The sequence below is a fragment of the Dasypus novemcinctus genome, chromosome 23 (assembly GCF_030445035.2).
Source record: "Dasypus novemcinctus isolate mDasNov1 chromosome 23, mDasNov1.1.hap2, whole genome shotgun sequence".
Taxonomy (NCBI): Eukaryota; Metazoa; Chordata; class Mammalia; order Cingulata; family Dasypodidae; genus Dasypus; species Dasypus novemcinctus.
Genome location: NC_080695.1, coordinates 1,135,660 through 1,161,218, shown reverse-complemented (window position 1 = coordinate 1,161,218; position 25,559 = coordinate 1,135,660). Strand labels below are relative to the sequence as shown.

The following is a 25,559-nucleotide window of genomic DNA, read 5'->3' as shown; positions in this document are numbered from 1 at the left end:
CTTGCAGGAGCCTTTCCAGGCTCGGGGTCCCCCGCCCGCATTTGACAGCAGTGGCCCTGACAATGGGATGGGGCCAGGGAAAAGGGCTGGCGTCCACAGAGGAACCCGTGCAGGTGCAGCCCCCCCAGGGCTCCATGAAGTGACAGTCTTGTCAGCTCCGTGTCCCCAAGGCCGGCGTGCTCAAGAAGAGGGGTGAGAGGAGGGGGCGGGGAGCGCCAGCACACGGTGGGGACGCCTGCAGGCTGGGGACAAGGGCCCGGGGCACCTTCCCCCCACCCTGCCCGCCTGAGGGGCAGCACCTGGACCCCCAAGAGTGCTCCCCACCCCCGCAGACAAACACACAACCACAAGTGGGCTGCTTTGCAAACAGTTTAATGAAATTCAAGGGCGAGTGGAAAGCGGGGGTCCCGGCTGTGCCCAGCACTCTTGGGGGAGACCCCAGCCTGGAGCCCCCAGGAAGGGCAGGGAAAGGACGAGGCTGGGGGCAGGGGGTCCGTGGGCAGGGCTGGGGTGAGGAGCTCCTTGGGGTGCTGGAGGACGAGGTGGCCTCGGGGAGGGGAGGGGTCTCCCAGGCCTCGTGGACCCCACGCGGGACCTTCTAGGGCCCGGGGCTGTGGGGACGTGCTGGCGGATCCAGGACACGCAGCATGTCTCTCGGGCATACACCCCAGGGAGTCTCAGTGGCTGCAGCGATGGCCCCAGCTGGCGACGCCCACCTGGAGCCAGGCGCAGGTCCAGCGGCAGACCAGGGCCCCGGAGCCACCCTGGGGACAGGCGGCGCTCAGCGGCCATCTGCACACGCCTCCAGCCACGGGGTCGGCGGGCCCCAAACTCCTGGGCTGGGGGCGGCAGGAGAGACGGGCCTGGGGTCTCAGGGGCGGGACCTCCGTCGGGGGTCCCAGCACACAGCACGTCATCCGTGATGACGGGGCGGGCGACGGTGGGGGACGGCACGGTGATAGCTGCCGTCACAGACGTCCCTGTCCTGGCCAGGCCCGTCACCTCCCGCAGGTGAAGGGCCAGGAGAGCGGCTCCGCAGGGAGAGTCGAGGGGGTGCGGGGGCCAGGACGTGCGCCCCGCTCGGAGCAGGGTCCTCCTGCAGAGGGGAGGGGCCCACGGCAGGAGCACAACGGAGGAGTTCCCCTCGGAAACCTGAGCTGGGAAAGGAAGGGCCCAGGACGCCCCAAGACGGGGGCCAGGAGATTAATTGAGCCTTGGGGGGCCACGTCCCGCCCCGGCCCCCGAGGCTCCAGCGGCTTCCCAGATCCTCAGCTGCCCACCTGGACCCTAAAGGCACAAGCTTCCAAATCTTCCCTGGGTGGGGGGAGACCAGAAGCTTCTCAGAGGTGCTGGCTGGGGGCAGGGACCTGGGCTCAGTGCAGCAGCGGGGACCCCTCAGGGCCCGGGAGCCAGGGGCCCACGAGCAGGTGAGGGGCCAGTCCTTGGGGATGGGACCCCGAGCAAGCTCAGCTCAGTTCAAAGTTGCACAGCACCCCCACCCCGGCCCCTCTGCTGCCCCACCCCATACCCCACCCAGCCCAGGGGACCTGGTTGGAAGCCATTGATGGTTGCACACAGTGGGTGGCAGTCAGCACCCACTGGGGGTGCACGAGGGAGCCCCCACCCACGTGCTCCCACTGCCGAGAACTTTGAACATAGATCCTCAGGCTGACCTGCCAGGGGTACTTCCTGACAGAGACATCATGTCCCTCCACGATGCCCCCCAGCTCGTGCCCTGGGCTGGGATCTGGGGCAGCAGGTTGAGGGGGTGTCAGGGGGCCCAGGCCACAATCTTCCCAGAGCTGGTTTGGACAGAGCCAGGCCAGGTGAGGAAGCCAGGTGAGCCAGGTGAGCCAGGTGAGCCAGGTGAGCCAGGTGAACCAGGCCACCCACAGCTGGTCCTCTGAGACTGGGCAGCACAGGAACTGTATGGGTCAGCACCCCCCTGGGGTCACCATGGACCCCCCAGGCAGGGCAGGGCCAGGAGCAGCAGCTGCAGCATCTGGAGGGGAGGCGGGGCTGGGTGGGGAGGCCAGGGCACCTGGCTGGGAGGGCGGGGAGGGGCAGGGGGCTCTCACCTCCCCAGGTACCTGCCACCTTCTGCTCTGGGCCCTGGGTGCCCCTTTATCTGTCGTACAGAGGAGGTGGGCGGGTGGGGCAGCCCTCCTCCTGGGGTCCAGTGGGGACCGGGAGGGGCAGGGCAATCTGAGCGTGTCCAGGGCCCTTGGGGACAGGGTGGGTCGTGGAGATGCCATGAGCAGCCTCGGGCCTGGGGCTGGTCCTCTCCACTGACCAGAAGCTTCCGCTGCCCTTGAACCCAAAGCCGCCCCCAGGCCGCCGGGTCAGGGGAGCAGGAGGGGGCGAGCAGAGGGGGCGAGTCGCCAGCAAATGACCCAGGGGACACCACGTCGGGACTCAGAGGGCGGGCTGGGCACGGGGCCATGGGGGGCGGGGGGCTGCGTCCTCTCCAGGGCCCACCCTGAGGGCTCCGGGGGCTGCCGAGGCTGAGCCTGCACCTGAGCTCCCGGGAGGGGCTCCTGCTGCCAGGCACCCCGAGCAGCTGGCCGTGCGCGGGTGTGAGGACCCAGCGCCCTGCCTTGCCCGCACCAGCGCCTCGGGACCCCGGCCCAGCACGCTGCCCCCACGTGGGGCCAAGGGGCTGCCGGGCCCCGGCTGGGCTGCTGAGAGGCCGCTTCAGTCAGGGGACCCGCGCCCCACGTCTGGCTTGGCGCCCCGTGCACCCCCGGCCTGCAGGGCTGCCTGGCTGGGACTGGGGGCTTCGGGGGCCAGTGCGGGAGACACTGGGGAAACACCCCTGCCTCCCCAGCCTCGCCCCTTCCCTGCTTGCTGCACGCCCGCCCCTGGGTCACCCCCAAACCCCAGGCTCTTGGGGTGCAGACCAGGCGGAGGGGCCATAAGAGACCGACATGGTGTGCCCCCACAGAGCGGCCACAAGGGAGGGTTTCCGTCACCGCGGTCATCTCTGCCTGGCCTAGCTCGGTGGGTGCTGCTCAGACCACCCTGGAGAGCGGACCCCAGGCCCACCTGCAGCCTGGCCTCGTGCTCGGGGCGGCCCCGGCCCTCTGGGACCTGGGGTGGGCTGGGCTCAGCCGAGACCACCTCCCACGGGGCTCGCGAGAGGCCCCTCAAGCAGCTCCAAGGCGGGAGGCTGGTTTCAGGATCTCCTAGTCCTGCTGTGGTCACAGCCACCATTAAAAACGTGGTTGTGCCAACTGACAATTTAAACATGACGTAAAAACAGAACCTGAAAACCCAAAACCGCTGTTTCTAGAGGGCCGTGTGGGGTGAGCAGCCGAGCAAATTGACAGAGGAACGAGGCCGTGGGCAGGGAGGCAGTGAGCGAAATTACCCAATTGAAGAAAGAGAAGAAACGGGGTACTGCTTTAAATTGAAATGAGCCTCTGGTTCTTTTTCACATTTTTTTATTTCTCTGTCGAGATTTTTTACTTTTCAGTAATTGTGAGTATATTTTCCTTTGCGTCATAAAGCACAGTTTTAAGTGAAGGGAAGAAAGTGAAGAAAAAGGGAACAAAAGAAAGGGGAAGGAATGGAGGAGAGCAGGGAAAGGAGAGAAGGGGGAGGGGAGGAAAGAAAACATGGGAGGAGGGACAGAGAGGAGGAATAAAGGACAATGGAGAGAGGAGAGAGGAGAAGGGGCAGGTAGGAGGGAAAGAGCAGAGGCTGGATGCGGGGGGAGACCTGAGGGCAGGGGCTGCTGAGTCTGGGGAACCAGCCACCCCACCCCCGCATGGCCAGGGCAAGAGGAGGCTGCGAGGTGCAAACACCCAGGCTGGCCCCACCCCCCAGCCCCCAGAGCCCCCCAGGCCCCCCCGGTCACAGGCACAGACAAGGACACCGAGCGCCAGCTGCTTTCCACTGAGTTTAATAGGCACAGATGGGGGAGGTGTTGGTGGTCCTGGGCCATCTCCACCCCCCTATGGGACACCGAGCCTGGGAGCCTGTCCCCTGCCTCTGCTCCCCGCTGTCTGGGAAGGCCAGCACGCTGGAGCCAGGGGCAGAGGGCAGGGAGCAGGGGCGGGGGGCAGCACCGTGGGGAGCAGAAGGCTGAGCCCCGGGGAGAAGCGCAGGGGGCCGCGCCCGGACGCGCCTCGGTCAGGGCTGCAGGGGGACGTGCTGGCGGATCCAGGGCACGTAGGACGACACTCGGGTGTAGACTCCGGGGAAGTTGGGAAGTCCACAGCCATGCCCAAAGCTCACCACGCCCACCTGGAGCCAGGTGCTGTTCATTTCACAGACCAGGGGGCCCCCCGAGTCGCCCTGTGGGGAGAGGAGCGGGTCAGCCCCAGTGCCCACGTCCCCCTTGCCCTGAGGCTCTGGCCCCTCCTCAGGGGCACCTGGCGGAGGTCAGGGCGCCTCACCTGGCAGGAGTCCCGGAGCGTGGCGCCTGCACACAGCATGTCCTCTGTGATGGGCGAGTTCACCTGCTGGTACTGCCTCCTGCAGCGCTCATTGCTCACGATGGGGACTTCCACCTGCTGCAGGTTCTGGGGGGGAGGCAGGTGATCTGTGGGGAGAGGGCGAGTGAGGCGCCCACCCCTCCCCACCACCTGCCAGATCACGCACCTGGCTGGGAGGGGGCAGGGCAGGATGCGCCTCCACGGTGGAGGGGGAACCTGCAACCACTTGCCCTGTGGATCCTGAAAGGGTCCTTTTTGCTCCCAGAGCCTCAGTTTCCATCCTTTGAGGGGAGAGGTGACAAGAGGTTCCCAAGTGTATCTGCAGCTCCCACACGCACAGGGTGCAGGGCAGGTGCCCCAGCCCGGGAGCCACACCCATGGGAAGCCCGAGGACAGCTGCGGGGACCTTCCCCCAGGCCACGTGTTCCCTGGAGCAGGAGAGCCTCAGGGTGAGGACAGGGACACGGGAGGACCAAGGGGCGGCGAGCCAAGCATGCAGCCCCCAGGTGGGCCACCCCAAGAAGGGGAGCAGCAGCCTCCTCTTGAGTGTGGCCTGGGGTCCCCCAGAGCCGGCCCAGCGGGGCCCTGGGTCCTGGGCAGCTGCATGAACCTGCTCAACCACTCCCCCGCATTCAACAGGCAGGGACCGAGGTCTTCTCAAGAAAGACCCCCTGCCCCTCCCAGCCGCTGGCCCTGGGCAGCCCACCCATGGCCCTCCGCGGCAATCCTGGCACTTACGACTGGAGGCGATGTCCCCCCAGCCGGTCACCCAGCAGGACATCTCAGGGACGCTCAGAGAGGCAGGCGGGAGGGTGACGGGTCTGACGTGCTTGGGCAGCGCCACAGGGACCTCCAGTTTCAGCAGGGCGATGTCCCCGCCCCCCTTGGTAGACAGGTGGACATTGTACTTGGGGTGCCGGATGATCTGAGTCACCTTCGTCAGCCAGTCATTGTCACAGAGCTTCACGTGCCCCACCTGGACCCTAAAGGCACAAGCTCCCAAATCTTCCCTGGAGGAGGGGGGAGGGGAGAAGACCAGAAGCTTCTCAGAGGGAGCCTGGTGGGGGGGCCCAGGGCCTGGGCTCAGCCCAGAGCAGGGAGCTCCCAGGGGCTCAGAGCCAGGGACAGCCCAGACCCCAGAGAGAGGGTGCCCCGAACCCTGACCCTCCCCACCCCAGGACCCTGAGCCCCCACTTCCCACCCCCCTACATTGCATCAGGGCTGGGGGGTCACTCACGGCTCAACACAGTGGGCAGCGGTCAGCACCCACTGGGGGTGGACGAGGGAGCCCCCGCACACGTGCGTCCATTGGCCGTAGTTTTCATTGAATTTCCTCAGGCTGACCTGCCAGGGCCACCTGCCAGCGGGGGCATCCTGACCCCCCACGATGCCCACGAGCTTGGACCCTGGGCCCTGGGCTGGGTGAGCAGAGCAAGGAGTGAGCAGGGACTAGGCGCCCCCCCCCCCCAGCAGCCCAGCTGGCCTCTCAGCCCCCCAGGAGGCGCCACCCTTGTCCCCTCCCCAGGCTGGTGCTGAGGGGACAGGGCAGCTGGGCAGGGGCAGGGCCGGGGTCGGGACTCACCTGGGAAGGCGAGGACCGAACCCCCCAGGCAGGGCAGGGCCAGGAGCAGCAGCCGCAGCATCTGCAGGGGAGGTGGGGGTGGGTGGGGGGCCAGGGCGCCCCGGCTGAGGGGTGGGGGGGGCAGCGCCCTTACCTTCCCAGGTCTGTGCCGCCTGCGGCTCTGGGGCGCGGGCGCCCCTTTATCTGTCCTGCAGAGGAAGTGGTGGGTGGGCTGCCCGCCTCCTGGGGGTCCTGCAGGGGCGGGGCAGCCTGAGCCTCTCGCCTCCCGCGGTCCCCCCAGGTCAGTGTCGCAAGCAGAGATGGAGGAGACAAGGGGCTTGCCCCACGTGACCCCGCCCCGCGCCCCGGGCACCAGCGGGGCCGCCCCCCGGGGAACGCCCTGCCGCCCGCGGGCCCCCTCGCCGTGCGGGCGCCGTCCTGGGCGGCCTCTGGGCGCGCGTGGTCGGCACCCGGGGCTCGTCTGCCGAGTGGACGGGCTGGCGCGGTGGGGACCAGCCCGGCGAGGGGCCCCGGGAAGGCAGGGCTCCCCTCCAGCACGTGCACGTGTGCGTGCTCACGCCCAGGCACACGACGCACGCGCGCACGGTGCTGCCCGGGGAGGGGACCCCGCCCCAGCCGCCCAGGAGGGGCCCCGGCCGCACCGTCCAGCCCCGCCCGGCCCCGCCTCGGCCGCCTCCCTCCGCCAGGAGCGCCCCCGCCCCCGCGTGGCAACGGGAGAACTGCAGGTGCTGCCCGCAGGTCCCCCGACCTCCCCCAGGTTCCCCTCCAGGGGAGCCTCGGGACAGGGGCTCGGTGGGGACCCCGCAGGCCCTCCACGGACCCCCCAGCCCTTCCCGGGGAGGCGCCTCCTGATTGGCCGGCCCTTTGCCATCAGGCGGTCCCGCCTTGGCATTCCCAAGCCCCCCGCCCCCTCCCAGGCCTGAGGAGAGTCGGGGGGCTCTTCCCTGCGCCCAGGTCCCGGACATGTCAGTGGGGGCGGGGGCAGGGGAGAGGAGCCCACTTGTAATTTCTCTAGCGGGGTCCGCACTGCACGCCCCGAGCCTCAGCCTCCGAGATCCAGAGGGGCAGAAGGCAGGGGCTGGGGGCATGTAGCAGGGGCTGGGGACAGGGGCTTTAGGCAGGGACCAGGGGCAGATGGCAAGAGGCAGGGGCTGGGGTTAGATGGCAGGGGTTGGGGCAGGGGCTGGTGGGAGAAGGCAGGGGTCAGGGGCTGGGGACAGAGGCAGCACCTGGGGGCAGATGGCAGGGACTGGGGCTGGGGGCAGGGGCTGGGCCTGGGGCACCGAGTCCATCCCCCCAGGGGCTCAGCCATCCTGGAAGGACAGACGCTCGGGCGACCCCGCGGGACTCCACGCTCTCGGGGCCGGATAACCCGCCCTCCCCGTCCTCGAGTTGTCCCCCAGGATTTCTGAGGTGCAGAGGGGCCGAGGCCTTGGATGGGAGACGCTTCGGGCCCCCACCCAGGCAGCCCGAGGCTCCCGTGGGGGGCCCAGGGAGGCCTCACCCTGGCGTGGGGGCGGGGTCCCGGGCCTGGTTGACCCCCGCGGGTTGTCGTGCCCTGGCCTTCGACGCTGACCCCGGGTGCCCCCAGTCGCGTCCAGACTCCTTCCGGGGTGGGTGGAGCGTGCGCCCGGCCCTGGACACGGGGGTCCACCGCGCTCCTTTGCAGGGCCTGGGCCGGGGGCACAGACGCTCCCCTCGAGGCAGTTCCCCCGGGGAGGGGGGCGAGGCCGGAGCCGCAGCGCCTGGAGCTGGAGCAGGGGGGCGGCCACTCCCCGGCCACACCCCACGCCCCCCACCGCCCGCTGGAGTCCTGTTGAAAGTCCAGTCTGCCCACGCATCGTGCTGGACTCGGGGCCAGAGCACTAGGGCGGGGCGCTCCAATGCTGCCATTTGGCTTTGGGGGGCTAACCGGGGGACCCGGGCGCCTGTCCTCTCCCGCGGGGCGAGCCCGGCTCAGGCCGGCCCTGGGCACCCTGCAGACTCGCTGCCTGGAGGCTGGAGCCGAGGCCTCTCCCCTGCCTGTGCCCACAGAAGGCACGGGACCCCAAAGGGCTGGGGCGCCCCGACCCCCACGCCAGCGACAGGGGTCGCTGCACCTGGTGATCTCCACATGCCTTCGGCTGTGCCCCCGGGTGACCGGCCTCACACCTGAGGATCTTGGCTGAAAGGACGGTCCTTTCTCCACGAATCCTCCAGGCACTTCTGAAAACCTGCTGACCACAGACGCACAGGTGTGTCTCTGAACCCTCCTCCTGGCCCACTGAGCGCTGAGCTTTCCCTGCGCAGCACCTCACCTTCCAGCAAATGCAGCCTGAGAGCAGGGGGTGTGTGTCTCTCAGCGCTGTTCTTTTTCAAATTTGTTTTGGTGATTCTAGTTCCTTCACTTTTCCATGTAAATTTTAGAATCAGCTTGTCGATTTCTACCAAAAAAACTCTGCTGGGGTTTTCCTTGAGCTTGTGTTGAAGTGTGACTCTGTAGTCTGGGGAGCCTTGACACAACCCTATGATAGGATCATGGAGACACATGACGTGATGCATCTGTCAGCCCCCAGAAATGTGCAGCACGATGCAGACTATGGACTTTGGTTTATGAGAAGGATCAGTATCAGCTCATCCACTGTAACAATTCAAGATGGAATTAACAGGGAAAACTGAGCAGGAGGAGGAGGAGGAAAGAAAGGGGGCTCATGGGAACTCTGTACGATCTCAATTTTCTGTCAACCTCAAGCATCTACTAATTCATAAAATTAATGTTATACAACTTCACTTATGTGTAAGAGCCTTACATTAGGCTTTCAATTTTCCTCTCACCTCCTCTGCATTGTTGTCACAAGTGTATTTCTACATACACTGCAAACCACATAATACATTATCAATAATCCTTTTAACATTTTTATTCACAAAAACGTCTTCTATATTTCTGTTAGTTCTCTTTCCGGAACTGACCTTTCCTGTGCGTAGCTCTAGATTTTCATCTATCTCCTTTCCGTCAGCAGAACTGCCTTCACTTTTCTTGCAGTGCAGTTCTGTGTCAACAAACTTCTCTCAGTGTTTGACTGAAAAAGTGTTTGTTTCACCTTTATTTTTTTAAAGACGTTTTCACTCAGTAAACCATTTCCTGCTGTCTTTTCTTGCTCTTGTGATTCTTCCATGCTGTGCCTCTACCCTCTGCTGCCTTCTTCCTTTGTGATAAAAAGTCTCATGTCATTCTTGCCTTTATTTCTATGTAGTATGTCTTTTTTCTCTGGATGATTTTTTATAGTTTATTTTTTATTTATTTTTAAAAGATACTTAGATTACATCAAATGTTACATAAAAAAATATTTGGGATTCCCACATGCCCCACTCCCCATACCTCCCACTTTTCCCACACTAACGTCTTCTTTCCTGAGTGTGGTACATCACTGCGATTGATGAGCACATTCTGGACATCGATGCACAGCCTGGATTAGAGTTTACACTCTCTCCCACTCCATTCTGTAGGTTATGGCAGGATGTATAATGGCATGTCGCTCTCTTTGCTTGTCGTTCAGGACAATTCCAAGTCCCCAGAGTGCCCCATATCACACCTCTTTATCCCTCTCCTTGACTTCAGCGCCTCCAGTGGACACCATCTCCACATCAAATACATAAGTTCTTCCATTACTAGAATCACAATAATTCCACCATAGAAAAGCAGTAAGTCCACTCTAGTCCGTATTTTATTCCCCAGTCCTGAGGACTCTGGGATGGTGATGCCCCCTCCCCCTCTAATTGAGGGGGGCTTCTATCCCATATGGCTGATGGATGGGACTCCTGCTTGCGGTTGTAGACTCTCTCGGTTCTTGGTGTGGTGGGTGACCATCCTCACCTCCTTGTTAGTTATCCTGGGTGGGTCCAGTGAATTGGAGAGTAGGTATTGCAACTCCACTGAGGCTCAGGGCCCAGCTGGCACATGGACAGCCTGAAGATTGAAGTCTCTTGGATGTACACCTACTAACTCCAGCACCAACTATAGGCTCAACTAGAAGGGACAGAAGAGGCATGAAGAGTGAATTCACAACTGAGTTAAACTCTGTCACACTCAGGAGCAAAAAATCCAAAGTAGGGCCAATGACAAGTCACCAAACTCGGGACCTATCTGCCATGACCATAGGGCCTGGGTGTCTTAGGAGCCCTCAGGAACCCCACTGTTTGGGTAGTATCTACTTTGGCTGTCTTTGAGATCCTGCTGAGACATGCATTAGTCTTACCTCTCTGATGACTTCCTGTCTCACTTTGCAGTCTTTTAGTCATATAAACTCATTGGTATTTACCTTTTCTCCCTTTTATTCAAGGACTTTTTCCAGCTGCATTACTAGTCAGTTCTTGGTAGTCATCCCTCAGTGTCAGGGAGGCTCATCCCTGGGAATCATGTCCCATGCTGAGGGGAAGCTAATGCAATTCAAAGCTGAGTTTGGCGGGGGGGAGCCAAGATGGCATCAGAGTAAGGAGCTCCTGGAGACAGCTTCTGAAACAGGGTGGTTGGTGGTCACCCAGAGCTACCTAAAGCATCTTTTGGAGGACCCAGGAGACCAGAGGAGTATCCTGCAACACCCTTGACAGTGTGGAAAGAGGAGACTGCTTATCTGCCCAGAGGAATCGTGAGTAGAGCCCTCCATGCTGCAGAGGTGGGTGCCCATGGTTTGCAAGCTGCCTCGGGAGCTATTCCATGGTTGGATAGGAAGTTCCACCTCCCCCAATTAAAACGGGAGGAAAACACTGTGTGGCACCGACTTCAGCTACTGACTAGTGGATTTCACGGCCTGAAGTAGAATCCTAGGAACAACTAAACTTTGAGCCTTTCCAGGTCAGAGGGAAGCTGGTGGCCGCCATTCTGACTCCACTCGGCACGAGGGGAAGCGGCACTGACTGAAACTCACAGTGCTTGTAAGTACTGGCTTCTTTCCACCCAGGTTGGATTGCAGGTCTAGCCTAAACCCCAGTCCCACCTCCACAGGGAGGAAGCTGGGGGACCTGTACCACCTCTCTGGGAAGCTGCAAGCCACGCCACAGAGGCTGGGGCCCTTCCTACTCTAGGGGTGCAAGTCACCTCAGGAGCTATTCTGTGGCTGGATTTAAAAGCTCCATTTCCCATAAAGGATGCAGGAAGAAACAGATGTCCCCTGACCTCAGCTACTGATTAGTGGACTCGGCTGGCTAAAGTGTAATCCTAGAGCCTGCTAGGGTCTGAGCCTGTCCAAGTGGGAAAGTCCGGTAGCTGCCATGTTGACTCTGCCCCCGGCATGAGGGGGTCCTGGCTGACTGAAATCCAGGGAAGTTAGGGACTGGCTTCTTCCCACCAAGATTGGACTGCAGCCCTAACCTAGGCTCCAGCCCCACCTCCAGCAGGGAGGAAGATGGTGGGACCTGCACCAGGCTCTCCAGGCAACTTCAAGTGCTCTCCGCTGGCAGAGGCTGAATATTCAGACATCTGGGGCTGCATCCCCTCACCCCCAAGGGAATAGGAGAGGAGCTGGGTATCCTCTGCCTCTCTGGGAAATCACAGGAGTTTTCAACCATACAGATTTGATGAGTGCATTTGAACCCATCTCCACCTCTGTCCCCCCACAGGAGAGAAGGGGGCTGGTGTTGTCTCAACCTCTCAGGGCAACAGTTTTGGGCTACACAAACCTGACTGTTGGCTACCTATGGCTCTACCTCCATCCCCAAAAGGAAAAGAGATGGACTGTGTTTGCCCAACCTCTTCGGATAACTGCAGGTGCTTTTAGCCCACACAGCCTCTCTGGTGGGTACTTGTAGAAGCACCCTCATCTCTCAATAGGCAAGAAAGAGGCTGGTCTTTCCACTGCCTTTTTGGGCAACAGCTGACCTTCAGCCTGCATGGATGGACTATTGGATGCCTATGAATCCACCCCCACCCTCAATAGGACTGGAGGGTTTTGGTGTCTCCACAGCTTCTCTGGACAATGGCGGGTAGGTTCAGCCAATGGCGACTAAACTGTCAGGTGCCTGTGGATCCAAACCCATTCCCTAAGAGGACGAAGGAGGCTGGTGTTTCCTCAACCTCTCCAGGCAAGGGCAAGTGTTCTCGGCCTAAAGGGACTGAACTGTTGAACACCCATGGAACAACCCCTACCTCCCAATAGGATATGAGGGAGCTGGTGCTTCCTCAGCCTCTCTGGGCAATGGTACTTCGAGCCTACAGGAATGAACTGTTGAGCGTTTGTGGTTCTGTTCCCACCCCCTAAAGAGCAGGAGGGACAGTACTCCCTAAGCCACTCAGGGCAGCTGCAGGCATACTTGTCCACAGAGATTAGATTGAATCGGCCTCCATAGCTTATAGCACCAACTACATCCTTGGCTCCTACTACACAACCAGCAAGGGAAAAAAGGTAATAAATCCCTAAACTGGGGAAAAGGACTTTGGCCCAGTGGTTAGGGCGTCCGTCTACCACATGGGAGGTCCGCGGTTCAAACCCCGGGCCTCCTTGACCCATGTGGAGCTGGCCCATGCACAGTGCTGATGCACGCAAGGAGTGCCCTGCCACGCAGGGGTGTCCCCCGCATAGGGGAGCCCCACGTGCAAGGAGTGCACCCCGTAAGGAGAGCCGCCCAGCATGAAAGAAAGTGCAGCCTGCTGAGGAATGGCACCGCCCACACTTCCCGTGCTGCTGACGACAACAGAAGCGGACAAAGAAACAAGACGCAGCAAAAAGACACAGGAAAAAAAACAGACAACCGGGGGTGGGGGGGGGAATTAAATAAATAAATAAATAAATCTTAAAAAAAAAAAATCCCTAAACTGAAGGGAGAAACTGCAGCCAGAATAAATACATCTAGCAAACCCAACACGGAAACACCAACAAAATATTACAATCTATACCAAGAAACAGGAAGATATGGCCCAATTAAAGGAATAAGATAAGCCTGTGGGTGGCATCAAGGAGTTGGGACAATTAATCTTAGATGTTCAAACAAATCTCCTTAGTAAGTTCAATGACATGGCTAAAGAGATTAAGATATTAAGAAGACGTTGGATGAGCACAAAGAATTTGAAATCATACATAGAAAAATAACAGACCTTATATGAATGAAGGTGCAATAAATGAAATTAAAAATACACTGGAGGCATGTAGCAGCAGATTTGAGGAAGCACAAGAAAGGATCGGTGAGCTCAAAGACATGATCTCTGAAAGTGAACAAACAAAAGAACAGATGAAGAAAAGAATGGAAAATATTTAACTGGGTCTCAGGGAACTAAATGACAGCAAGAAATGTGCAAACCTATGTGTCATGGGTGTCCCAGAAGGAGAAGAGAAGGGAAAAGGGGCAGAAAGAATATTTGAAGAAATAATAGTGGAAAAGTTCCCAACCCTATTGAAGGATATCAATATCGTTGACCAAGAAGCACAATATATTCCCATCCAAATAAAGCTAAATAGACCAACTCCAAGACACATGCTAATCAGAAGGTGAAGTGTCAGGGACAAAGAGAGAATTCTGAGAACAGCAAGAGAAAAGCAATGTATAATATATAAGGGATCCCAATAAGGTTAAGTGCCGATTTCTCATCAGAAATCACAGAGGCAAGAAGGCAGTGGTAAATATATTTAAGATACAGCAGGAGAAAAACTATCAGCCAAGGATTTTATACCCAGCAAGATTATCTTTTAAAAATGAAAGTGAGATTAGAATATTTACAGAAAAGCAGAACCTGAGAGAGTTTATAACAAAAAGACCAGCTTTGCAAGAAATACTAAAGGGAGTGTTACAGCCTGAAAAGAAAAGATAGGAGAGAGGTCTGGAAGAGAGTCTAGAAATGACAACTGTATCAGTAACAATAACTAAAAGTGTCACATATAAAATGACAGACAAAATGCAAAGATTGAAATGGATGAAATAAGACTGCCTTTACGGTAATAACATGGAATGTTAATAAATTAAACTCTCCAATCAAAAGATTCAGAGTAACAGAATATATAAGGAAATATTAGCCATCTATATGTTGTCTGCAAGAGACTCATTTTAGACCCAAGGATGTTGGAATATTAGCAAGCATAAAGCATGCTGGGATACTTGACATGACTGCTTTAAACAGAAATGTCTGCAGTTGGCATGGAAATAAATGGCTCGGAAAGAAGTCAGTTAAAGGAGACAGTGACTTCTTGTTCCTCATTGAGTAGGTACATTTTAAGATCGATGTGCGTAGTGTTTGCCAAGTTTTTAGTTATAGTTTGCTAGGGCTTTTGCTAAATAGAGCATTGTTTGGAATTATACAAATACTATGATTTGGTACAATAAACTTGTCAGTAGTGTTTTCTCTGATCCTCTGAACCCCGGTCTGCATGATGTTTTTATTTCTTCTTGAGCCGCCACTGACAAGAGGTGCCCAATGTGGGGCTCAAAGAAACTGAGATTGGTAAGTATATTACCATACAAAGATGAGCTTCTCTCAGGATTTAGTGAACATTCAGGGTAACATGGGAATTCACATAGTAAATGGGAAGAATATCAAGCAACTTCGAAGGCTTTATTGAAAGCCTTGGAATATCCAGTCAAAGAGTTGACTCTTAAGAAATTTATATTAGTAGGAAAGGTTTGTCCATGCTTTCAGCATGAAGGAAAAAAATTGTTAAGTTATCCTCAATGGCTGAAGGTCTTACAACAATTAAAATTACATTACAGAATTGGTAATCCTATTTCTATCAAAATATGGACATTATCTAGTGCTTTGTGTATTGTGCTTAAGCCATTGCATCATTCTGATTCATCATCAGACAGTTCAGATCCTAGTTCTGAGTCTGACTCATCTTCTGATGAATCTCAGGCCTCAACACCTTTGCCTTCAAAACAAAAGAAGTATGGTACATTTCCTGTACAGGCGTGAGCACCTGAAATTAAAAATCCTAGAGAAACTCCTGCTTCGGTTCCACCTGGTTATTCTGGAAATTGGCCTCCAGGAAATTATAATCCTCATGATTTTCATGATTCATTAGATCCAGTTTGTGAAAGTGAAAGAGGTGCTATACACGGTAAGGGGACTTTGTTACAAGTCTTCTCCTCTGGTAGACCTTGAGAATGATAGGAAAGGTGAGGAGGACAACTCTGAGTCTTCCCCTATAGCTATCCAGTGACAGCTGTCACAATTGTCTTTAATGGATCAGAAAGTGTTGCAGAAAGTCAGTCAACAGTGCCTTCCCCCTAACGTGGATTCCCCTTCCCTAGTGTTTCCTGTAGCTGTGTCCCCTCCTCTTCTATCTCCTTTGCAAGCTGGTCTCTGGTCTGCCAGGGTGGAGGGTGAGGGTATTTCTGAATTTACTCTTTTTTCTGTCATAGAGCACCCTCATCCCAATAATCCTGGCCAATATGTGCATCTGCTTGAACCCATTCCTTGTAAGTTGTTAAAAGAATTGAAATCTGCGTATAGGACATATGGGCCCACTGCCCCATTCACTTTATCCTTGGTAGAATCAGCAATTCAAAATCCTCTTTGTCCCAAAGATTGGTTGGTTTTAGCTAAAGCTTGCTTGATGGGAGGTTACTATTTGTTATGGAAAAGTAATTTGTTTAAAGAATGCAGTGCTCTGGCTAAATGTAATCAGGCTCGCAATATCGCTATTACCTTGGACGTGCTTATGGGCACTGGAGCTGATGAGCCTTTCAAGAGAGTACAACATCCTGCACAGGCAAAAGTGCTAAATAAAGCCCTGGTTAGTGAAATCGGGCTAGTAAGAAAATTCTCTGCTAAAGTGATAACTAAGATAAAGAAATTATTCTGGCAGCAACTCTGCAAACCCCCTGCTGTCTACATGATAATGTAGCTGAGGGCTAGTGGGGGTTAATAGAGTTAAGCTGCTGGAAAAGGAGGAAAACATTGCAACATTGGTGTTCTGTTTTGTTTCCATGCTAATTCTGATTGGACCTATTTAACCAAAATAATAAAATTGGTACAAAATTTTTTATCAAGGTGTTAAAAGGAATTTTTGGTTTTAAATCAATAGTTTACTCCTAAACTTCAAATCTCAGTGTAGTCTTAAAAAGTAGTAATCTAAAAATTTGTGTTAACGGTCTGTTTAAAGTGCTATATAAAAGGCTTAACTACATTTGTGCTGCTCAAGTTTTCTTAACTGGTTGCCGATAACTAATAAAAGTGTTTCTAATCACAAGCTTGCATGTTACAGGCAACATGGATTCCAGAAAAAAATCTTAAAAACAGTGAAATCTAAGATGTGAAATGATGGAGAACTTAAAAACAGCTCTAACGAAAATGTTAAAAAAAAGTAGTAATTATGAGTCAAGTTGTTTCTATTGGTGTGTTGTACATGCTTTATGTTTGTCTGTTTTTCAACGCCAGTGTATATTTTGATACCTCTGGATGGTAATATATATTAATAAATAAAAATTTCTAAAAGAGCTCTATTCAAATGGCCAAAAATTAAATAAGTGCTTATATTAATACTTAAGTTTAAATGTTAATAAGATCTCTACAATGATAAAAGTTGTAAGTCTTGATTAACAAAATTACTTTGAGTTCTTTCATAGAAAGTAGTTCTTGTCTAAATTAAAATGAATGGTTTATTTTTCTTCACTAAATAAAGTAAAGAAGGTAAAATTTAAATGAATATTTTAAAAAGTAAAAGATTTGTGGGAATGCTGACTGAAATTTAATAAGTCTGTTCAAAAAGGTGTGTTTTGTCCTAAAATAGGATGGCTAATTTTCATAAACTCAAAATGAAAATGAACATATGCAAGATGAGACTTAAATGTGTATGGCAATTTGTAGAAGGTATTGTGGTAACTTTAAGTAAGGGAATGGGTTCTGTGAATCTAAAATTTGTCTCAAAATAATATAATTATAGTCTATATAGTTATAAATAATTATAAGAAGCTTAAGGAAGCATTGTTTAAATTAAGGTATTTAAATGACTAATTCCAAAAAGTCATTATTAAACAAAACCTGAACTGATAATAATAATAAAAGGTAATTTTATAATAGGAAAACTTGTCAGCAGCCAGCCTCCCTGCCAACTTGTTTCTAAATGACTGTTTCTGTATTGCATGCTACAAAGTACTTAAAGTGAAGAAAAGTTCATTATTTTAACAAGATTGTTTAGTGTTGATGGTAATTATATGTTGTAAAAAGTTTGCCTGGTAACTTATATATGTGGGATGTATGGAATGTATTTTTATTATTAAGGAAACAGAAAATAATATTGTCCTAAAATAAAATGATTGGTTACTAAGAAAAAGTAAAATATGGGACTAAACCTGAATAAATACAGAATGTGCAAAAGGTCCATGGAAAAGAAATTTTTCATGTTAAAGTTAATAAGATTTGATGAGTCTATCTATAAAGTTTTTAAAAGGTTTAGTATCACGTAGTATACTAATGCAAAGTTAAAAGTTTGTTCTTTCTCAAAGTTTCTCAAGTCATGTCTGTTTTAGCAAAAGTTTATAAAAAGTTTTTATCCTGAATAATCAGTATACAAAGAAAGTCTGTTTTATCAAAATAGCTACTTACGCTTTACCCTTATCATTTCCTCAGTGTTTGAAGAAGAAAAGGTCTTATCTCCTTTAGAGGAACGTAATGTTCAAAACTGCTTTCTGAAAATCAAATCCTGAAAAGTAACTTTTTGTTTCAAACTGGTTACAGGAGATTTGTTGTTTTACTTTGAAAGAAATATTATAGTAATAAAATAGTTGAGTTCATTTAATATGTTATAAGTTGAATGGAAGGTGTTTAAAAGTATTATAAAATTAAAATGATTTTTAACCCTCTGTTAATTAAAGTTGTATGAGTAAAAGGTTCATACGAATACTTAAGAGTGTATAAAATTACCAATATTTCAGTATAATATTTTAAAAAGTACAATTTTGTTAATTATAATAATAATTTATTATTATAAAAAGTATGGGTCACAAAACAACCTTTTATCATCAGTTAAAATAACAACACTGTAGTATGCAGTGATCCTAAATACTGCTAGTTTGTTGCGAGAAGCTAATATCCAACTGTGTCACTCTCACTTTGTTTTAAAACTTGCTAAAACTTTCTTTAGTATCTTCTTAAATAGTTAAGCCAGCCTGCATTCCCCTAGCTGTGGAAAACCCAGCAATGGACATTTGCAGTGCTTCCCCGAGGCTATGTGCACAGCCCAACCATCCGTCCTGGCATGGTGATTAAAAAATCTGACTGTGTAGGAAAAATCTGTGGCTTAACCCCTACTGACGACATCATGTTAACCAGTAATCCTCTTTCCAAAAATTAAAAGAAACATCAGAAATAATAGTATCCTATCTTAAAAGCCTAAAATAGGCAAACAATTAGAACAGGCTGCGAGGTCCCTACCCCTCTATCAGATTCTTAAATGTTGTTTGGTTGGTAAAACAAACTATACCCTCTGTTGTAATTAATAAAGTATACAAAGTTTTCTCATGTTAATAGAGTTTGTAATAGTGTTAAAATACTAAAAATCTTTCTTCCCTCATTTAGCTCAAATATTAAAACCATTGTATGTCCTAATTTGAAAAAGTCCTTCATGGAAGTAGGAAAACCTCCAGCAAGCTGCTTTAAATAATAATAAATGGAACGCAAAGGTGGACATTAACGTAGCCTGTGAATTGGCTGTGGCCAGCACCAATATTGGCTTTGGGTGGGGTTTGTGGCAAAGGCAAAATTCTAAACAAGTACCCCTTGATTTTTAATCACAATTCTGGAAAGAGGCCAAAAGTACAATATAAAAAAGCAATTGTGTGCAGCGTAGGAGTCCCCGCTCAAAGAGAAAGATTTAACCCAACAGTGTCTGGTCACTCTGAAGATGCCTCTCCTATCCAGGGGTGGATTGCAAATACTAAAAGCAAGACAGAAATGATGGACTGTTTTAAATCACCCTCAGATCTATGGAAAAACATCCAGGATGCCTGCTGGTAGTAGCAGGTAACTGTTATGTCCCTGCCCACTCCTCTAACACCCCTTTCAGGACTGTGGAGGCAGATGCCTTCATGAAGATCCAGAGCCACACCACTGAGACCTGAGAAGAAGCTGAGTGGTGTGGAGTTTGGCCTCCTGTTGATTCGGAAAGACTCTGGCAGCTCTCAGTGGAATCTAGTGTACTCTGAGACTTTCTACATCATTACATTAAAAGGACAAAAGATTTATTGGATTGTTAATAGCAGGAATTATTGGACTCATAGGTATAATTACTGCAGCTAGTGTTGCTGATGCTGCTTTGAATAGTGGGATAAAAGCAGCAATGTATGTTCAAGATTAGCATAGAAATGCCTCAGATATGTGGCAAACTCAAACAAAAATTGATTTGGAATTATCTAACCATGTTAATGATCTGGAAAATGCTGTAACACATATTGGGGGTACAGTATATAATACGCAAGTGCAATTAGCTTTAAAATGTGATTATAATGAAAGTTCTCTTTGTGTTACTTCTTTAAAGTGGAATGATTCAGAGGAAAGGAATAGTATTAGAAAACATGTGTTAGGCTATCAACACTCTAATACAACTCAGCAAATTCAGGCATTGCAACAGAAAGCTATATTAATGTCTCAATCAAATTTAGAGATAGAAACATCAGATATGTGGAATGAAATGATTTAAAATCATTAAATTCTGTCTCTTGGTGGAAACAATGGATTCCTACGTTTCATGACCTTATCATGTACTGTTTACTATTCTTAGTGATACTAATAATATGGAACTCTTGGTTGGTGGCAAAACATCATATGGAATGTCATTCCGTGTCTCGAGCCATATTAAGACAATAAAAACCTCCCATAGCAGGCACTTAACTGGTAGCCAATGACAGGTAAGATCTTCAGAGGATGACAACCTAAGACAGGCATAGGTACCTTGCTATAAAATAAAAGGGGGACATGTTGGAGTATTAACCAGCATAAAGCATGCTGGGATACTTGACTTGACTGTTTTAAACAGAAATGTTTGCAGTTGGCATGGAAATAAATGACTGGAAAGAAGTCAGTGAAAGGAGACAGTGACTTCTTGTTCCTCATTGAGTAGGTACATGTTAAGATCGATGTGCATAGTGTTTGCCAAGTTTTAATTATAGCTTGCTAGGGTTTTTGCTAAATAGAACATTGTTTGGAATTGTACAAATACTGTGATTTGGTACAACAAACTTGTCAGTAGCATTTGCTCTGATCCTCTGAAACCCGGTCTGTATGATCTTTTCATTTCTTCTTGAGCCGCCGTTGACACAAGGTTACCAATAAATGGAAAGTGAAAGGCTGAAAAAAGATATTCCACGCATGCAGTAACCAAAAAAAAAAAAAAAAAAAAAAGCTGAGGTAGCTATACTTATATCAGATGATACAGACTTTGAAAGCAAAACTATTCTTATAGACAAGGAAGGACATTACATAGTAATAAAAGGGATGATTCACCAGGAATAAATAGCAATCATAAATATATATGCACATAACCAGGATGACCCAAGATACATGAGGCAAACACTAGCAAAGCTGAAGGAGAAAGAGACGTCTCTACAATAATAGTTGGAGACTTCAATTCACCACTCTCAGCACTGGATAGAACATCTGGGCAGAAGATCAATAAAGAAACAGCTTGAACAATATGATAAATGGACTAAACCTAATAGACATATACAGAACACTGCACACCAAAAGTGCAGGATATACCTTATTTTCAAGTGTTCATGGATCTTTCTCCAGGATAGACCTTATGTTGGGACACAAAGCAGATCTCAATAAATTCAACAAAATTGAAATCATACAAAGCAGTTTCTCTGATCATAATGGAGTAAAGCTGGAAATCAACAAGTGGCAAATAGAGGGAAAATTCACATATATATGGAGATTAAACAACACACTCTTAAATAATCAGTGGGTCAAAGAAGAAATTTCAAGAAAAATCTATAAATGTCTCGAGGTGAATGGCAATGAGAATACAACATATCAGAACCTATGGAATGCTGCGAAGGCAGTGCTAAGAGGAAAATTTATAGCCCTCAGTGCTTACATTAAAAAAGAAGAAAGCTAAAATCAATGACCTAACTACACAGCTGGAGGAACTAGAAAAAGAACAGCAAACTAATCCTAAAGCAAGTAGAAGGATTGAAATAACAAGATCAGAGCAGAAATAAATGGAATCGAGAACAAAAAAACAATAGAGAAAATGAACAAAACCAAAAGTTGGTTCTTTGAGAAGATTAACAAAATCAACAAACCCTTAGCTAGACTGACTAATAAAAAAAGAAAGGAGATGGAAATAAATGAAATAAAAAGTGAAAAAGGGAAACTTACTACTGATCCCATAGAAACAAGGGAGAATATAAAAGGATACTATTAACAACTTTATGTTAAAAAACTAGACAATGTAGATGAAATGGAAAAATTCCTAGGAATGTACAAACAACCTGCACTGACACTAGAAGAAACAGAAGACCTCAACAAGGCAATCACAAGAAATTGAAACAGTCATCAAAGAGCTCTCCAAAATGAAAAGCCCAGGAGCAGACGGTTTCACAGCTGAGTTCTGCCAAGCATTCAAAGAGGATTTAATACCAATCTTAGTCAAGTGCTTCCAAAAAATTCAACAAGAAGGAACACTACCAAACACATTCTATGAAACAACTATCACCCTAATACCAAAGCCAGATAAAGATATTACAAAAAAAGAAAAGAAAAGAAAATTACAGACCCATTTCTCTAATGAATACAGATGCAAAAATCCTCAATAAAATACTTGCCAATTGAATCCAGGAACACATTGAAAGAATTATCCAGCATGAGCAAGTGGGTTTTATACCAGGCATGCAAGGCATGTTCAACACAGGAAAATCAATCAGCATAATATACCACATTAATAAATCAAAGAAGAAAAATTACATGATCATATCAATTGACGCAGAAAGGCATTTGACAAAATACAGCATTCTTTCTTGATAAAAATACTACAAAAAATAGGAATTGAAGGAAATTGTCTCAACATGATAAAGGCCATATATGAAAAACCCACAGCTAACATTGTACTCAATGGTGAAAACTAGAAGCTTATCCATTGAGATCAGGGACAAGACAAGGATGCCCACTGTCACCACTGTTGTTCAATATAGTGCTAGAAGTTCTAGCTAGTGCAATCAGGCAAGAAAAAGAAATAAAAGGCATCCAAATTGGAAAGGAAGAATGAAAACTTTCACTATTCGCAGATGATATGCCTGTATATTTAGAACATGCCAAGAAATCGACAACAAAGCTGCTAGAGCTAAGAAATGATTTCAGTAGAATGTCAGGATACAAGGTCAATACAAAAATATCAGTGATGTTTCTATACACTAATAATGCACAATCTGAAGAGGAAGTCAGGGAAAAAATTCCATCTACAATAGCAACTAAAAGAAGGAAATATTTAGGAATAAACTTAACCAAGGATGCAAAGCACTTGTATTCAGGAATCTATAATGCATTGGTAAAAGAAATCAAAAAAGTCCTAAATACATTTTCGGGACTTGGAGTTGTCCTGGGTGGTGCTTCAGGGACAATTACCGGACATTGTAGATCCTCCCAGGGCCCACTGGATGGAACGTGGGAGAGTATGGGCTATGATGTGGACCATTGACCATGAGGTGCAGTGATGCCCAGAGATATACTTACCAAGGGCAATGGATATGTCATGATGATGGGAGAGAGTGTTGCTGGGGGGGAAGTGGTGGGGTGGGGGTGGTGGGGTTGAATGGGACCTCATATTTTTTGAATGTAATATTTTTACAAAATGAATTTTAAAAAAAAGTCCTAAATAATTGGAAGAACATTCCATGTTCATGGATCGGAAGACTAAATATCATGGAGATATCAATTCTACCCAAATTGATATACAGATTCAATGAAATCCCAATAAAAATTCCACCAGCATTTTTTAAGCAAATGGAAAGCACAATTATCAAATTTATCTGGAAGGGTAAGAGGCCCCGAATAGCCAGAAACATCTTAAAAAGGAAAAGGGAAGTTGGAGGACTCTCACTTCCAGACTTTAAATCATATTACCTAGCTCCAGTGGTAAAAACAGCATGGTACTGGCATAAAAATAGACACATATACCAATGGAACCAAACTGATGGCTCAGAAACAGATCCTCACATCTATGGCCAAGTGATTGTTGACAAGCCTGTCAAGCTTTCTCAGTTGGGGCAGAACAGTTTATGCAATAAATGGTGTTGGGAGAACTGGATATCCATAGCCAAAAGAAAGAAAGAAGGCCACTACCTCACAGCTTATACAAACCTTAACTCAAAATGGATCAAATACCTAAATAGAAAAGGAAGTACAATAAAGCTCCTAGAAGAAAATGTAGGGAAACATCTTCAGGAACTGGTGGTAGGTGGTGGATTCTTAAGCCTTAAACCAAAAGCATGAGCAATTAAAGAAAACATGGATAAATGGGACCTCCTCTAACTTAAACATTTCTGTGATTCAAAGGACTTCATCAAGGTGAAAAGGCAGCCTAGTTGATGGGAGAAAGTATTTGGAGACCACTTATCCAATAAGGCTTTGATTTGCATTCTATATAAAGAGATCATACAATTCAACAATAAAAGATCAAGCAATCCAATTAAAAAATGGGGAAAGGATTTAAATAGATATTTTGCAAAAGAGGAAATATAAATAGCCAAAAAGCACATGAAAAAATGTTCCATATCACTAGCAATTAAGGAAATGCAAATTGCAACAACGGTGAGGTATCATCTAACACCACATAAAATAGCCATTATTAAAAAAACAGACAACAATAAGTGCAGGAGAGGATGTGAAGAAATAGGAACACTATTTCTTCTGGTGGGATTGTAAAATGTTGCAGCCTCTGTGGAAGAGAGTTTGGAGGCTCCTCAGGAAGCTAAATATAGAACTGCCATATGATCCAGCAATTCCTCTACTAGGACTATATCCAGAAGAATTAAAAACTATGACACAAACAGACATCTACACACCTATGTTCATAGCAGTGTTGTTCACAATTGCCAAAAGATGGAAACAACCCAAGTGTCCATCCACTGATGAATGAAGAAACAAAATGTGGTATACACATATGATGGAATACTATGCAGAAATAAGAAGAAATGAAATGGGGACATATGTAAGAACATGGATGAGTCTTGAAGACATTGTACTAAGCGAAGTAAGCCAGACACAAAAGTACAAATATTGCATGGTCTCATTAATATGAACTAAATACAAATAATAAACACATGAAATTAAAACCTAGTGTGTAGGTTATAAGGAGATAAGAGGAAGGTTGAGAAGGTCTATGGATGCTTAATGTACATAGATGTTTTAATTAACTTGACTGTAAAAGTGTGGAGATGGATAGAGTTGATAGTAACACATTATAGTGGGTAACAACTGATTTATAAATGGGATTGTGACTGAAAACCAGTCTGGGGAAGTAAATGTCAATAGAAACAAAGCTAAATAATAATCTAGGGACTGAACCCAGAAGCGGTTGAGAATTGTGGTTACGAGTACAAACGCAAGAGAGTCCTTCTGTGAGCTAGAGCAGATATACATCACCATTGCAGGGAGATGGGAATATGGAGAAACATGGGAAAACTGCAATTGGTGTGGCCTTTGGGCTGCGGTTAACAGCAATACTATAATATTCTTGCATTAATGCCAAGCTATACTATGTTGATAAAGGAGATGTAAGGAAAAAGTGTGCCAAATGAATGCTATGGACCATGGTTAGTGATAATAGTTTGATGATATTATCTCATAATCTGTAACAAATTTTCCAATGTGATGTGGCGTTGTATGGGTAACTTACACATCTGTATGATTGTTTTGCAAATTCACAATATCTGTAACAAAAACACATTTTCAAAAAAAATAGTAGGGGTTGGGGGAAAAATACACCCAAAGTAAGATAAGGAATATAGTTGGTATTAATATCTTGACAATGCTCTAGCATAGTTCGTAACAAATGTTTCACACCAATGCAAAGAGTTGGTGGAGGGGTGAAATACGTGGCCCCTGTGTGATGTATGTTTATTTTGTAAGTTCTCAATCTTTACTATACACTTATTGTTTATGTTTGTTCACGTAAGAATGATATACTTCAATAAAAAAGTAAAATAAAATAAAATAAAAAAAAAGCCAAGTTTGGATTAGAGAGTGTCCACATTTGAACACCACGGAGGCTCTCAGGAGGTGACTCTTAGGCACCCTACGACACTAAGCTAAGTTGCAATTTCAAGAGCAAAGGGCTCATAAGCAAAGTTGTCAGTAGCTAGGGCCCATCCATGGACCATCCTTCTTCACTAGTCATTGCTCCTGTACTTGGGGAGTGTTGCTGTTTCATTAAAGAATGTGGCAGAGCTCCCCAGGATGGGAATTTGATATTCCTTTGGTTGTTGTGTGAAACTCTACCCACTGTGGCAATGCCCCATGAACATTTGATCATATTTATATACTTTATATATATGCCCAGGTAAACTTCCTCCCATGTATCCCCCATCACTGACATCACACACCAATGATCCTCCCCTGCCATAGTTGTAAACCTTTTGTG

General features: G+C 48.7%; 1 protein-coding gene across 1 annotated transcript; it reads right to left on the bottom strand.

The window, feature by feature from the left end:
* Positions 1-3,905: 3,905 nt before the first annotated feature.
* On the bottom strand, positions 3,906-6,285 carry LOC131275656 (mastin-like). Its single transcript, XM_058286708.1, has 6 exons — positions 6,155-6,285; positions 6,022-6,082; positions 5,677-5,857; positions 5,178-5,449; positions 4,401-4,546; positions 3,906-4,299 (listed from the first exon to the last, which is right to left on the bottom strand). The coding sequence occupies exons 2-6, from the start codon at positions 6,080-6,082 to the stop codon at positions 4,135-4,137; spliced, it is 825 nt and encodes a 274-aa protein (XP_058142691.1). The 5' UTR covers positions 6,155-6,285; the 3' UTR covers positions 3,906-4,134.
* Between the last annotated feature and the right edge of the window lie 19,274 nt (positions 6,286-25,559).

Coding starts and splice junctions, on each gene's coding strand:
- LOC131275656 (XM_058286708.1), bottom strand. CDS start 6,082: ATGCTGCGGCTGCTGCTCCTGGCCCTGCCCTGCCTGGGGGGTTCGGTC. Junction 5,450..5,676: donor GCTGCCCACTGTGTTGAGCC/GTGAGTGACCCC, acceptor CCCCTCCTCCAG/GGAAGATTTGGGAGCTTGTG. Junction 4,547..5,177: donor GGGGGACATCGCCTCCAGTC/GTAAGTGCCAGG, acceptor CTCTCCCCACAG/ATCACCTGCCTCCCCCCCAG.